At 38.3% G+C, this 13,414-nt stretch overlaps 1 protein-coding gene across 5 annotated transcripts; it reads right to left on the bottom strand.

The window, feature by feature from the left end:
• Window positions 1–722: 722 nt before the first annotated feature.
• Window positions 723–13,146, bottom strand: LOC112529486. Of its 5 annotated transcripts, none has more exons than XM_025140787.1 (12): window positions 12,886–13,146; window positions 12,750–12,822; window positions 5,890–6,073; window positions 5,367–5,435; window positions 5,195–5,293; window positions 4,180–4,259; window positions 3,286–4,102; window positions 2,297–2,973; window positions 1,307–1,391; window positions 1,181–1,232; window positions 1,037–1,086; window positions 723–912 (listed from the first exon to the last, which is right to left on the bottom strand). In XM_025140787.1, the coding sequence occupies exons 1-12, from the start codon at window positions 13,067–13,069 to the stop codon at window positions 850–852; spliced, it is 2,433 nt and encodes an 810-aa protein (XP_024996555.1). In that variant the 5' UTR covers window positions 13,070–13,146; the 3' UTR covers window positions 723–849. The 5 variants fall into 5 exon arrangements, 4 of the variants coding, with proteins under 4 accessions (XP_024996555.1, XP_024996557.1, XP_024996554.1 ...); XM_025140789.1 differs by having other exon boundaries at window positions 12,910–13,146; XM_025140786.1 differs by having other exon boundaries at window positions 12,750–13,146.
• Window positions 13,147–13,414: the final 268 nt, after the last annotated feature.

The following is a 13,414-nucleotide window of genomic DNA, read 5'->3' as shown; positions in this document are numbered from 1 at the left end:
AGGCCAAATCAGGTACATAGTGGCCTGCTAGATGGCTGGTTTAAGAGTCCAATGCCCATAAGGAGCCCAATCCCCAAAGGAATCATGACTCTCACACTGCAGCTGCCAGACTCGAACCTTTGCCATTTTGTGCAAGTATACCACCGTAAACCAACTGTGCTATGCCCTGGGGGATGTATTAAACATTAATTAATTGCAATGTTCATTTTCTTGGCAAATTTACAAGATAAAGTTACCTATCTTCCTTCGAGCATATTGATGTTGTTGCATGATGTTTGTCCAATTATCATCACCAAAGGATTTCTAGATACTTGACTATCGACTACCATAAAAGTACGAGTGAAGTTGAGCATATAAAAAGTGAATTGGATGTTACATATTATAAGTTAATGGGAGCGTTTCTTTTCTAGGAAAATTTACAAGTTCAAGTTATCTATCTTCCTACTACCATCATTACAAATTATTGGTCATATTGCCATTGTTGCAGAATGTTTATTCCTATTCATCATTATCAAAGGATTTCCAGACATCTGGCTATCAACTACCATAAAAGTACGAGTGAAGTTATGCATACAAAGTTTTATTGGATGGAGGAAGATTTGAATCAATTTAGGGACCTCGGTTCTCAGTGGTACAAAGTCCGCATTCAAACCCAAAGAGCCTTTGGCCTCCTGGGAGGTCAGGGGTTCAAACCTCACCAAAGATGAAGAGTGTGTGTGAGTTTATTTGTTACATTTTCCGTATATAAATATTATATACTTCAAAATAAGTCTCCATTCAAGACCCCAGAAAAAAAAAACTGGAACCTTATACGAGACATACACACAGAAAATTTAGTATGTTTCACTTTCACTTAGACTTCACCTGATAGCGAGCAGTAACCTTCTCACGAGCATCCACATACATATGAACCTGGAAAGAGCATCTCTGGTAAATTACTAATAAGATAATCAATGATATAAAGGTGTAGCATATCATTTTTGCAGATGCTTTCAAATATATCTCAAGACCAGTACATTATTTCATCATGACCAACCTTTCTAAGCGACTCGGGTATCTCTGCCTTCCTTCGGTGAAGAAACAATCCTGAAATTCCAAACAAAATTATACAACTATATTGACATGGGTACTCATTACTACAGTTGAACAAGTAAAACTCTTTAACGAGAAGAATAATTACCAAGTGTTCGACGTCCTTGAGGATCTTCATCATTAAAAGCCTGAACGCTTACCTACACAACCAATTTTGGTCAAAGAAAACGAAAAATTGTGAAAAAACATCTGAATTTTGATGCTACAAACATACCTTCCACAAGGAACCGGCATAGAAATGCTCTGGAGAGTGTTTGACTTGTCCATCGTTGAGCCGATGAACTTCCTGAAATTCCACCCTATTGGACAAAGAAAAGGCTGTCAGGTGATGGGCAAAAGTGCACAAGAAAGAAGCTTCAGGTGTATTGCATGAAAAGACTAAAAGACAATAAAATTTGATGCTGAACCATAGATAAGACAACAGTCTTCCCACTTTGCTAGACAATGCAGAAACAGCCTCTCTACCCTTTTGAGATAGAGGAAAGGTCTGCACACATCCTACGATCCTACTTTCGAGTGGGATATATTGGTTCCATTTAGTTTGCACGTTGCTAGACAAGGGATTCGTTTAAGCGACATCCAAACAAAAGGCTTCAAGCAAAATGGCTATTCTATCCTTGGCAACTATTGTTGACCCTGCACTAGCCATGGATTCTACATATTCTATCTGTTATTAGTTATCATTCAGTCTCCTTTGTACCATAAACCTATTACAAAAACATCTAAATGCCAAGGGCCCCCAAGCATGCACTTACAAGGACTTTAAAATTGAACCAATGCTAACATTTGTCACATACAAAAACAATCTCCAAGACAGCTAGGCAATTGCCTATTATAAAATTGAAAAAAAGTTGCCATATATACACAAATGGAAGGAAAAGCAAGCAATATGCCATCAAATAAACTTACTAGTCAGAAAACAACTTGGAAACACTGTTCCTTTTGAGGGGTAGGATGTACACAGACATTTCCTCTGTCCGAAGAGGTAGAGAGGCTGTTTCCATGCAGACCCCCAGCTTGCGAAAAAGTTTTGTAGGGACAAGATTTGTCGAAAAGATTTTGATAAATACAGCAGTTGGCTGTTACTGAAGAAAAGTTCTTACCAGGATGGCTTGTGGGATGTCATCATACATCTTTCCAGAATCATGACTATTAAAGCTAGCATTATAAGATCTGTAGATGCAAAAGCAAATAAATAACTTACGCAAAGCGGAAGGGAGGGAAGTGACTTAGAGGGGTTTTCATATCCAACGATATAGAACTACTTTCATTCTCCCATTCAACTCCAATAGCATGCTCAGACGAATCCATCACCTGCACAGGAATGCCACTGCTACTTGAGCTAGCAATTGAATGCCCAACTAGCCTTCCATTGACATCTGCCTCATACCCTCTTTCTATTTGCTCGCCATGAACATTAGCTGTGTTGCTAGTCCCTTGGCTGAGCCCAACCAAAGCAGTCAACCCATCACCAGCATGTTCCCCATTGTGGTCAGCTCTATTTTCTGGATCATCATTACCAAGAGACTGCTGGCAATTTCTGTTACCCATATGAAAACGCACACGAGAGAAGACAAAGCGTGGAGGCCATGCAGTTGCAGGTACACACGTGGATCCACGTCCAATTCCTACCAACCCATTAATAGTTCCCCTCACATGCACTCGTACAGGGCGAATGAGGCCATTTCCTTCACCTTGAGAAGAATCAGTCACATACACATCTCCTATACCAGTAGCTGCAGTATTCTGATCATGCTCTTGCATGTAATAACCAGTTCGTGCAAATCCATACTGCGGCCTGCATTGACAAGCCATGCTAACAAGACAGCAACTTTTGCAGGTGTCTGCACCAATTTCATGCACCCGTTGGCTCAAAAGTGTCTACAAGATAACATAAACACATGTAAGCTCAGAGAAGAGGACGGGTGGGGGAGAAAGGGAAAACAGGGAAAGTAAAGCTCGTAAAACACCAACTTTTTATAATGCTTAAAACAGAGAAAATGGGGTGAGAGCTAAAGTTGATTCAGCACTTTGTTCAGAGGTGGTTACTGTAATATGCTAACCTTGAAGACTGGATTCAAAGTTCTTGCACATGTTTACAAGTAAAGCAACAACAGGACTATGTTGTTTTCACTAAAGCAGAGGATACAATAAATTAAATAAGAAAAGATTAAACAAGTTACGGTTGAAGACCTGCAGCCAAAGACCATCATTAATAGATTTGCAGGGGAAACCCAATTCTTCTAGTTGCTTCCTCACATTTAAGAGCGCCTCAAAAGTCATGTTACAATACAAAAGAGAACCTCCTTCAAAAATATTGACAAAGGTGTCGTATTCATCACTGCTCAATCCACAAATCCCTTTGGCACAAGTCTTCAGTTCTCTTCTGCCAACAATTCTGCCACCCCATGACAGGGGCATGCCACATCTTCCCCATTCATTTGACATGAGATCATTACATGAGCTCATAGCATTACCAAATTTTTGGCCCCCACCAAGCCAGCTATTATTGTTCAACTGATAGCAAGGACCCTCTTCAGATGGCCCTTCCATCGCCATGGTATCGCCACCTAGCATATTGACTCCATTACCAAATGACACGTCTTGATAAGAGGAAGAGTAGCTCATCTCATTCGTACGAGGAATGGCTGTAGCCTGTTCAGTGTTACACTGGCATCTTGACTCCATATTAGACTGATCGCCTCCAGATTCTTGCACTTGTCTTTTGGAATCAGTTGGCCCGGTCTCGGAATCTACAACCCGGTCTGCAAGCTCAACTAAAATGGTTTGAGCAGTATCACGACCTTCTCCTTCATCCTTTAAACTCAAACGACCTACTTCAGGTGATGCTATTTGATTATTAATGCTGCTGATCGGATTCTTCCCCTGCGCTTTAGAAAAATCAGGATGGGTATTTCTTCCCATGGCAGAGATGGAACCACCTTGTTCCGGAGGTTCTCCCTTACTAAATGCACCTTTTGAGAGGAGGATGTATAATGCCAGTTCGAACCTTTATCAAATGGTATGTGAGACACTCAGAAGGCACATATAAAAAAGTTAACCAGGAGAGGCAAGAATGTCCCTTACCGTTTTTCTTCACTCGGGACCCAAAGTTCATCCGAGGTCAATAATGCATGCAATGTTTGGGAGGAAAGCTTTGGAAGCACCTGTCAGTAAAAAGATGATGATGCAAAACATCTGTGAGCTCTCTATAAAGACTACATTGCAGCTTACAACATCAATGCTTCAGAACTAATTCCAGAAGAATAAACCCTTCCAAAATTATAGAACCTTATTCTTTGTGATGGAAAAGAGATAGAAGCAAAGAAAAGAAGACAGACACGTAGGAGGTCCAATATGGTTGGAAGTCAAATGGGTCATGATCATTTGAACAGAATAACACTCTGATCATTTACCAGTGACACAATTTCAGGAATATTAACATATTAAGAATAACAAAAAAGTAGAACATATAATATAATGCACATAACTTGTTAAGTGGGTAAGTGAAAAATATAGTGCTAGAGTTTTGTTGATTAAACAGCCAGAAGGAAACCCCTGGGACTACAATAATATTAAGTAAATGCATGCATAAAATTCAAAAGAAATATGAGTGGAAAGAAAGAGGTCATATTAGAATTCTGATGAGTACTGGCAAAATTGCTATATTTTGAGTTTAGGTTCCTCACAGTTCAAAGTCTCTTACTTTGAAGGTTTGCCAGGTGGCTCCAGCAGATTTAACTGATTATTGGTAGTTGCACACCATTTGAAACAGAAAAGGAAACGAAAAACTAGAGTATTTAATTTGACCACATCTGCCATTATGTGCTCAAGAAACTTTTGTCATACAACAAATCAATCTCATTCATATTTTCTTGTGCCATGGATCAAGATTTTATGAATTCAGCAAACATATTCATTAGCCAGTAGGCAATTACTTGGTTCATCACTGGTCTCCTGTATAAGAAAGCGGATTAAACTGTCACCCAAACCAGGAAAACAAGATTGTTGAGTCACCATGAATCAAGAATGGTATTACTAAAACACAAACCAGGCCATATACTTTAACTATCCTGAATAGTGATTAGATTTCCTTTCTTACTTCTTTCAACTCCATGGCCCCACTCTGACAAAGATAACCCCAGCAAGCACTTCTAACACGTTCTCCATGTATGCCGTAGTCTTGGCCCTCTGCGAACACCTACAGTAAACAAGTGCTAAACAATGAAAGATATGATATCATAATACAATAATAAGAAGCAGTACTCTCAAACCTGATATGCTAAGAAGTTCGTAGTCCAGAGTTCTGATATAATGAAGTCAGTGCAAATTGCACATAAATCCTGCAACAGAAGTCAGGGAAGATTAAATTAAGCACAAAGGAAAATTATGTTCGCACAATCAATTAAGAGCTTAATACAGGGATCCATGGATGAATTGTCCAGAGAGTATTACAGGAGAAATACTAAGAAGATACATATAGATCTTATTTTCGAAGTACTCTTACAGAACATGGTATGAAGAAAATCAGACTCATATTTGCTTTATGCCCTTTTCAACCTTTTCCCACTTCTTTTCAAAAAACTTGCCCCTTTCATTATCTCATTATTTTAGAAATAGATCCAACTACATAAGACAAGTACACTATTGAAATGGTAAACATTCATCAAATTGATATGTGGGTTGAAAGGTTGTTGGCATCAATGAGTCAAGCTATCCGCTCTAGCAATTATCCTCCTGAAACCATCTACCAATAATAGAGTGGGGAAATATTGAATAATCGACAAGCAGGGATACCTGAAGGTCAAGAAAGGAAGCAGCCGCAAGAACACGGAATGCATTACTGTCATCAAGTTTAGGGTGATTTCCATAAAGGTATGCCAAAGCTATAGCAATCGCCTCTCTGTTAACATTGTTGTCATCCACATGCAAGGTCAAAACTGGTGCATTCGCATCTTTCCAAGGACCATGAAGCATGTTCCTACAGAGCACAAGGAACAACCTTAATGGCATGACCAAGTATTTAATCAAGAAAGAAGCAAGAACACTTGGATGCATCAAGTATACAATAACACCAACCTCTGGGAGAAACCACATGATGCTTTTCACATGATTTGGTTTTCAGTAATGGGATTATCCATGTCCATAACAGTATAATAGACTATAGATCGAGCTTTCAGATCTGATTTGTTAAAATTTTATAGGATTCATCATCAAAAATATTAGCATGGTCGAGGCAACTAGAAGGAGAATGTATAATAAAGGCAAAAGCATAGTATTATAAGTAAAAGAAGATGAATTACCCCATGTACATAAGGATGAATAAGATCCACTACATCAATAGGGGTGACTAGTTTGAAATCTACATAAATTCATTGAAATGAAAGGATCAATAGTGTGACGTTGCATCTTAACTGAATCGCATCACAGCTAGATGAGGTCAAGTCTATGCATTAAAGATCCTTATCAACCATTAAGCTCCATCGAGGAAGCACAGGAACAGGTATGTGTTTGACATGTTCGAAAAATACTAACATCTGCAACATATATGTTGTATTAAAAGATGTGAGAATGTGTAACCCCATATTAGTCTCCAAAAGAGCATGTTAGGGGAGAAGGGAGGTTCCAACATGTATAGAGGAGAAATGGTCAAAGTCTAGCCGATGTAGGACTCCAACATGCCCCCTCCAACGGAGACTAGACAGTAGACAGTCACAGATTATCCAAGAGTGTCGAGAGAGAGTTAGACGGGTAGGGGGCTAGAAAAGTAAAGAATGCCCAAGAGTGTCGAGTCCCTAGAGTGGTAGACCTTGGCTTTGATATCATGTGAGAATATGTGGAACCCATATTAGTCTCAAAAAGAGCCATTTAGGAGAGAAGGGAGGTCTCAACATATAGAGGAGAAATGGTCCAAGTCTAACTGATGTGGTACTCCAACAGAAGATTATATAATTTAAGAAAGCATCACAAAAAATTTAAACTCATACAAAGCCGATCATCAAAATTTAAACTCATACAGACATCTGCTAGACTCTATTGTAATTCCATATTATAACCAGACCTACCAATATATTGAGAAAAAACATCGAAAACAAAAAGAAAAAGAGGCATATAGCAGAAACAGAGGAGACAAGTACATATGTATAAGAAACTAGCGAGGTGAAGAAAGAAGTGAGGAAAAGGTTAAAACCTTGATTATTTGGGGAGTTAGAGAGTGAATACTTTATGTTTCCAAAACTGTAAATGTATTGATATATGATGTAGTCGAAGCGTCTTGTTTCCTTTTTGAACATGGAAGTATGAGAAGCCATGAAACCACAATTTATAACCATGAAAAATAAATCAAAGCCTTCAGATACGTATTCGGGCATTCAGCCACACTTGAACCCAAGTTGCACCAAGTGCAGATAAGAAGTCAAGTATCTATGCTTTATAAATCTCCCAATTATTTGAAATATGTTCTGTTTCACCTGGCAACCTCCATTTGGTTGTCAGTGTTCTAATTTGTGTTAATTATATCTTTCGTGAACATTGTATTAAGAAATCACATATTCCAGTAAAGAATGAATGACTTCAAAAAAAAGATGCATATACTTGTAGTCTAGACTATGCAGATGGAATAGATTGTGACCAATGAAAGAAATTAATGCCTCAATCCTCATAATCGAGTAATCATATGCATGAAATGTGGAATGTCATTACAGATATGAATGGAACTTGGAGTTTATATTGATTATCTGTTATTATCATGCAATAGCTAGGAATGGATCCAAATCAAAATCCCCTGATAGATCCAAAGGAGGGCCAGGAAGTAATAGTTCAACCCCAAGCCAGAATTCAGACATTCCAGAGACAAATCTTAGGGCCTCAATCATGTCAGATATGATGCAACCAATGGAAGTGGCTATGAGTAAGCAACATGCAGTGTTTGCAAATATGATGGAAAACCGAGATGGCGTTAACTGTACGCAAGAAGCAGCCGCATAAAAGGTGGAAGGAACCTGGCAAAACATGACTTAACGAATAGCTCATGCCAAAATTTCGCCAAAAATGATAATCTATAGATGAGGATGTCACAAGTTAAAATAACTGACAACTAAACACAGATGACTATGGAACTTATAAAGATTAACTAAAAACACTCATACAGTTCATTGCTAAAAGCCACTTTGAAGGATGTTAGGCAAGCATATATCAACCTCCATTCAGATATCTGGAGCCTGGAGGTAAAGACTACTCCATTGAGTGACAAGCAATATCACACAGAAATGCAGGATCATTCATGGATCATAATCAAATGAACTGTAAAGTAACATTCTTTCCAACACGATAACCACTCGGCATGCCAACCTATGGCAGGGACCCTCAGCATTTCCAGCAAGAAAACATCTACTCCTAACGTTTGACGAAAACAGTGAACTCACCTCTTACTTCATCATGTATGTAATGCAACTCTTACTTGATTGTATCCAAAAGTACTGCCTAATGTGATCCCAAATGTTGGTTGTTGTTAGAGGTAGCTATTCCAGACATTATTTTACCCCATATTATTTTATTAGTCTCAGCAACAGCCTGTTGATGTACTCTATGTACCGGATTCCCCAAACTAATATTATCACACTTGCTCTAAATTTTAAAATGGTACTCTATATCCTGGATTCACCTCACTGAGCAGCAGCTCACTGCATCACCACTAAAGGCAGTGATCATAACCTAATTCCACCAGCAGCCAACAGCAACAGGCACTGTTTCATCCCAAACCGTGTTTTCACTTCTTCATCTGATCTGACCACATAATTTCTAGAGTAAACTTCAAAAATCATCCAGGTCGTATTGCTTAATCAGCAAATCTACTCCAAACTTTCCATTTGTTGCATTTTTGGTCCAAATTTAATTTTTTGTTACGATTTGGTCCCATCAATATTTACCCCCTTCCAATATTTCACCCAAAAAAACCATGATTTGTTGAACGTAGTTATTTCCCAACACTTGGATTGCTGGAAATGTCTATGAAGCGATTGCAATGTGATGCTTCAAGGATTAAATGGGGCAGGAATGATTATGAAATGGGTCGGTTGATTAAATGGGGGATGAAAAGGCTTTATTCTTCACTCATCCCCTGAAAGTTCTCGCACACACAGGCACATGATGGTTGCACAAGCACAACCTCACCATCGTCACCAGCCCAGAAGAGGACCACTGCCTCCTGGATGGAAGTTGTAGAACCCAAGCCTCTCTGACAACCTGGCCCACACAGATGGCTAGACGTGGAATGGCATACGTCACCCCAAGAGGGAGAAATGTTTGTACCCATGCCCGCCTAGACCGTCTGTCAACACAGCAGAGTCGATCACTGGCACTCCACGAACACAGTCGGAGGATGAAGTGCCCAGACCATTGATGAGTGACTGAGCACCCAAATCCCAGAAAGGTGAAGATGAAGCTGCTCTTTAGGGTTTTTTATTTTTTGTTTTTGATACGCTTATGACATGAATGTGAAGGAAACCTCACTGAGTTGGGTTTTCTATTGATTTGAAGATATGTTCCTTCTATGGATGATCATTCACATGTTACTTTGGTTAACATTATAAATTTTAGAAGCAAATAACTTCAATATTTTGTGAATCTTGTGCTCGTATTAAAAATCAATTTCATTTTTCAATCAATACCCTCCAAGTGATAATGAGAATGCAGTTCTATCATCTGATTTTGTTAGATAGATGGCTACCAATGGGTTGATATACAAGTATTCTTGATTAGATAGGTGGCCTATCATTGTTAATTCATCATAAATGATGCAACTGTTAGTGCAAATCACTACATGTCCTCCTTTGTGTGGCAGTGGCATCTTGTATGCCATCTTGTACCACTTTGTTAGTCTATTTTCCCTAGAAGTTTCTAGCATGATTCTTTTATAGCAGACTACCCACACAATTTTGATTCCTACAACGTTCATGAGTCAATCATATGTCCATAAAGGATATCAATTTTTTGTTATAATCCCTCTTAGAAGTTAATTCATTTCTCCAAAGTAACTTCAAAAGTATGAGTTCTGCTTGATCTCGGGGTGCCCTCGCCTAATCCATAAGTAATCCTTTTGGACTACCTTGACATTATGGTAAAAGCATCCTCTAGTCTAGGTACGAGAATCTGACATCACTTCCAGGTACAACATGAACAACCAATTGTTCATACTCCGGAAGTGTTTCAAGCCAAGCCCAAGCCCTAGCTCTAGCTCAAGCAACTAGTTGGCAAGACCATCAATTAGCTCGGTCAGCCTTCTCATAGCGCCCCTTTTGTCGAAAGAAACATCTTCCACCTACTTAACTTGATTTCATACATGTTACCTCACATACACAATCTATTTCCATCACAAGTTACTCAAAATATTACATTTCGTATCTTGTGCCCCACTTCTCCATATCCTCATAGTCAAATATAAGGACACTTGTAATATTTCCATCTAGAACAAAGAACTATATTGCAAACATTGCCTTGTCACCCACACAAATATAATGCTTCCACTACTACATTTGAGAGTTATTAAATTCAAACAAATGTGTCAGTCACCATGAACATCCAAGTTTGTACAAAGTCATGCAATAGGTTTTGGGATCTCTTCTCTATGTGAAGTGTTCTATAGGTCGCAAATGGTGTTGACAATGACACTTTGATCTTCTCATCACCTTAAAGATCATATTGTAGCCAATAGCTACCCATAGGCCTATGAGATTAATTTGGCATTGTTCCTCATTAGCTAAAAGGTCTTTATTTGAATTTTATTGCTCTTCCCACAATCCCCAAGTTGTTATGTAATTTATTGGTTAATGGCTTCCTTAAGAAGGATCTTTACATGGATCAGACACGACATTTTATTCTCCCTAAAGAGGCTTCAAACGTTTCTCGACTTCCTAGAACTTTACAATGTCTTAAGCAATCTCCAAAAGATAAGGTTGAGTGGTCCACATAGGACCTTCACATGATTTGGTATATTCATAGTGAAATAGATATCACACAAGCACACACAAACATTGCACATGCATATATATATATATATATATATATATATATATATATATAATTAATAAGCATACATGTAAAACATAAGAGACACACATATATGCAAGATTCAGTAAGCAAGGACTTGCAATGTGGGTATTAAGAGAGAATGAGAAATCAAATGACCAGAATTACTCCTTTTTGTATCCAGCCATGTCTTAAGGCATGATCAATATCATACCCGCGATCAATTTTAGGTGCATTTGTAGCACCCAATTCTCAAGTATAAATAGGTTGAAGTGTAGGAACTAGGAAGCAAATGAATTTTCTAGAGAAATGTATAAGGCTTTTTGGAAAGCTGGATCTTTTAGAGTTAGCCGATGGGATACCACATGTCCAGTGATTGTCATCAAGTGGGTCACGGTTGCTACCCACACTAGCCACTTGAAATTTTTTCAAGAGCAGCATCTTATGATAATCGAAGATAATGCAAAGTAAGACCTCTACATAATATCGCCATTGCAAGATACACTTCTACACAAATGTTGATTACAGGATGCCCAATTATGTAAGAGTATACCATTGTTACATTCTCTTTGCAGACGGTAACCTCATGTCATGGAAGGGCAATAAAATGATCGTTGTTTTTCGCTCTAGTGCACGTCAAACAGTCAGCCACAAAAGAAAATCATGTGAGATGATACTGACCCATCTTCGACATGAGTTTGGAGTTGACCTCCATGGTTTACTTCATGTGTTGTCAACAACATATATCTCTAACAACTAAGCTAAAACGCCAACCACATAGAGGTTGATTCTCACTTGGTGAGCAATCATGTTGCTAGCACATAGTCTATCAAGCCTAGTTACATTTGGACCAAACATGTTCGTTAACACTTTGCACACCAGGTATATCCAGAATGCATAGATTGATCTTCTATTGTAGCAAGTTAAGCTGATTCATATTTGTGCTCCATCTTGAAAAATAAGAGTTAAAGGACCATTTTAGGAATTATTTTATGTGTCACATTATCCAGTGAACTGTTTATTTCTAGACTCCCCTCATAACATACCCCAATTTCATAGTAGATTTAACAATATCAAACGAGCACTACCTACCTATGAACCACTTCCATAAACTATTCAGGCTAGGATTCTAAAACTTATTGCCTTACAATCTGAATCAAATTTTCCAAAAACCAGTACTGCTCCACATATAAAAGGGGCATTTGGAAGCTTAAAGGTGATTACTGTGACTTGAAAATTAGGATAAAACTTCGTCGAGGCAACTCCTTACATATTTCTCCAAACTTGATTATTTTGATCCTACCAAATGTGAAAATCAGAGTCATAATCAATTGTTCCCAAACACATATTGCGACTCACACTTGAGATGCGCATCCATACACCTCCAAAATATGCTTTGAGACCAAATTAGTAGTCATCTTCACAGTTCTGATTTCCCTCCTGATTTAATTAATTAATCACTTGCGAATTCTATTTGCTTATTTCACATGAAGAAATGGATGAATTCCAATCCTATATACTAGAAAAAAAATGGATGAATTCCAAAAATTACACCAAAAGCATAGAAACAAAAAAATTAACGAATCAACGTAATAAGAGGGGAAAAAAGAAGTGGAAAAATCCGGTGCTACCTGAAGTACGAACTACGTGAGAGAATGAGACGATGGAGATGATAAGTAGCGCCCATGGCCTGAACGACTACATCTGAAAAGGATCCTTTGTTAAAACCTTCCATTTGAATATGATCACATAAGGAAGTGAGGTTACAATCAAGTGGACGCAGTTCCCCACTGCTCTGTTCGTTATCGGAGTGCTGCTGTGAGGGTTGTCTCGCCATTTCCATTGATGATGAGGCGGTGCTAGTGCTCCCTCCTCTTCCTCCTCCTCCTCCGTAGGATCGCTGCTGATGACTAATATTGTTATTAGGGTATTGGTGCGTCTGTGTTTCCATGAACCAACGTATGAATTGTTGAATGAAGATTGAAGAACAAGAAGAAGGCACTCATCAAGGACACAAAAATATCAGGGGATGTAGAGAAGAGGGGAAAGGTTTCCCATTTCAAGGAAAACAGTGTTATTTAAACCAGCCCAAATTGCATTTAAAAATAACTAGAAGAGTACTCGCGCAATGCAGCGAGATACATCGTGTTTTTAATATTTCATTTTATTCTTTATCTCATTCGATATTATAATATGACTTTATGTGATTTTGAGAAAGCGATGATGTTTTTATTTTTGAATAAAATATATGTTTGACGATATCATAAAAATTTGATAAAAATATATCGATATTAGT

This window comes from Cynara cardunculus (assembly GCF_001531365.2).
Source record: "Cynara cardunculus var. scolymus isolate 2C chromosome LG 16, CcrdV1, whole genome shotgun sequence".
NCBI classification, from domain to species: Eukaryota; Viridiplantae; Streptophyta; class Magnoliopsida; order Asterales; family Asteraceae; genus Cynara; species Cynara cardunculus.
Note: the sequence above shows the minus strand (reverse complement) of the source record. Positions and strands in the feature narration are given on the sequence as shown.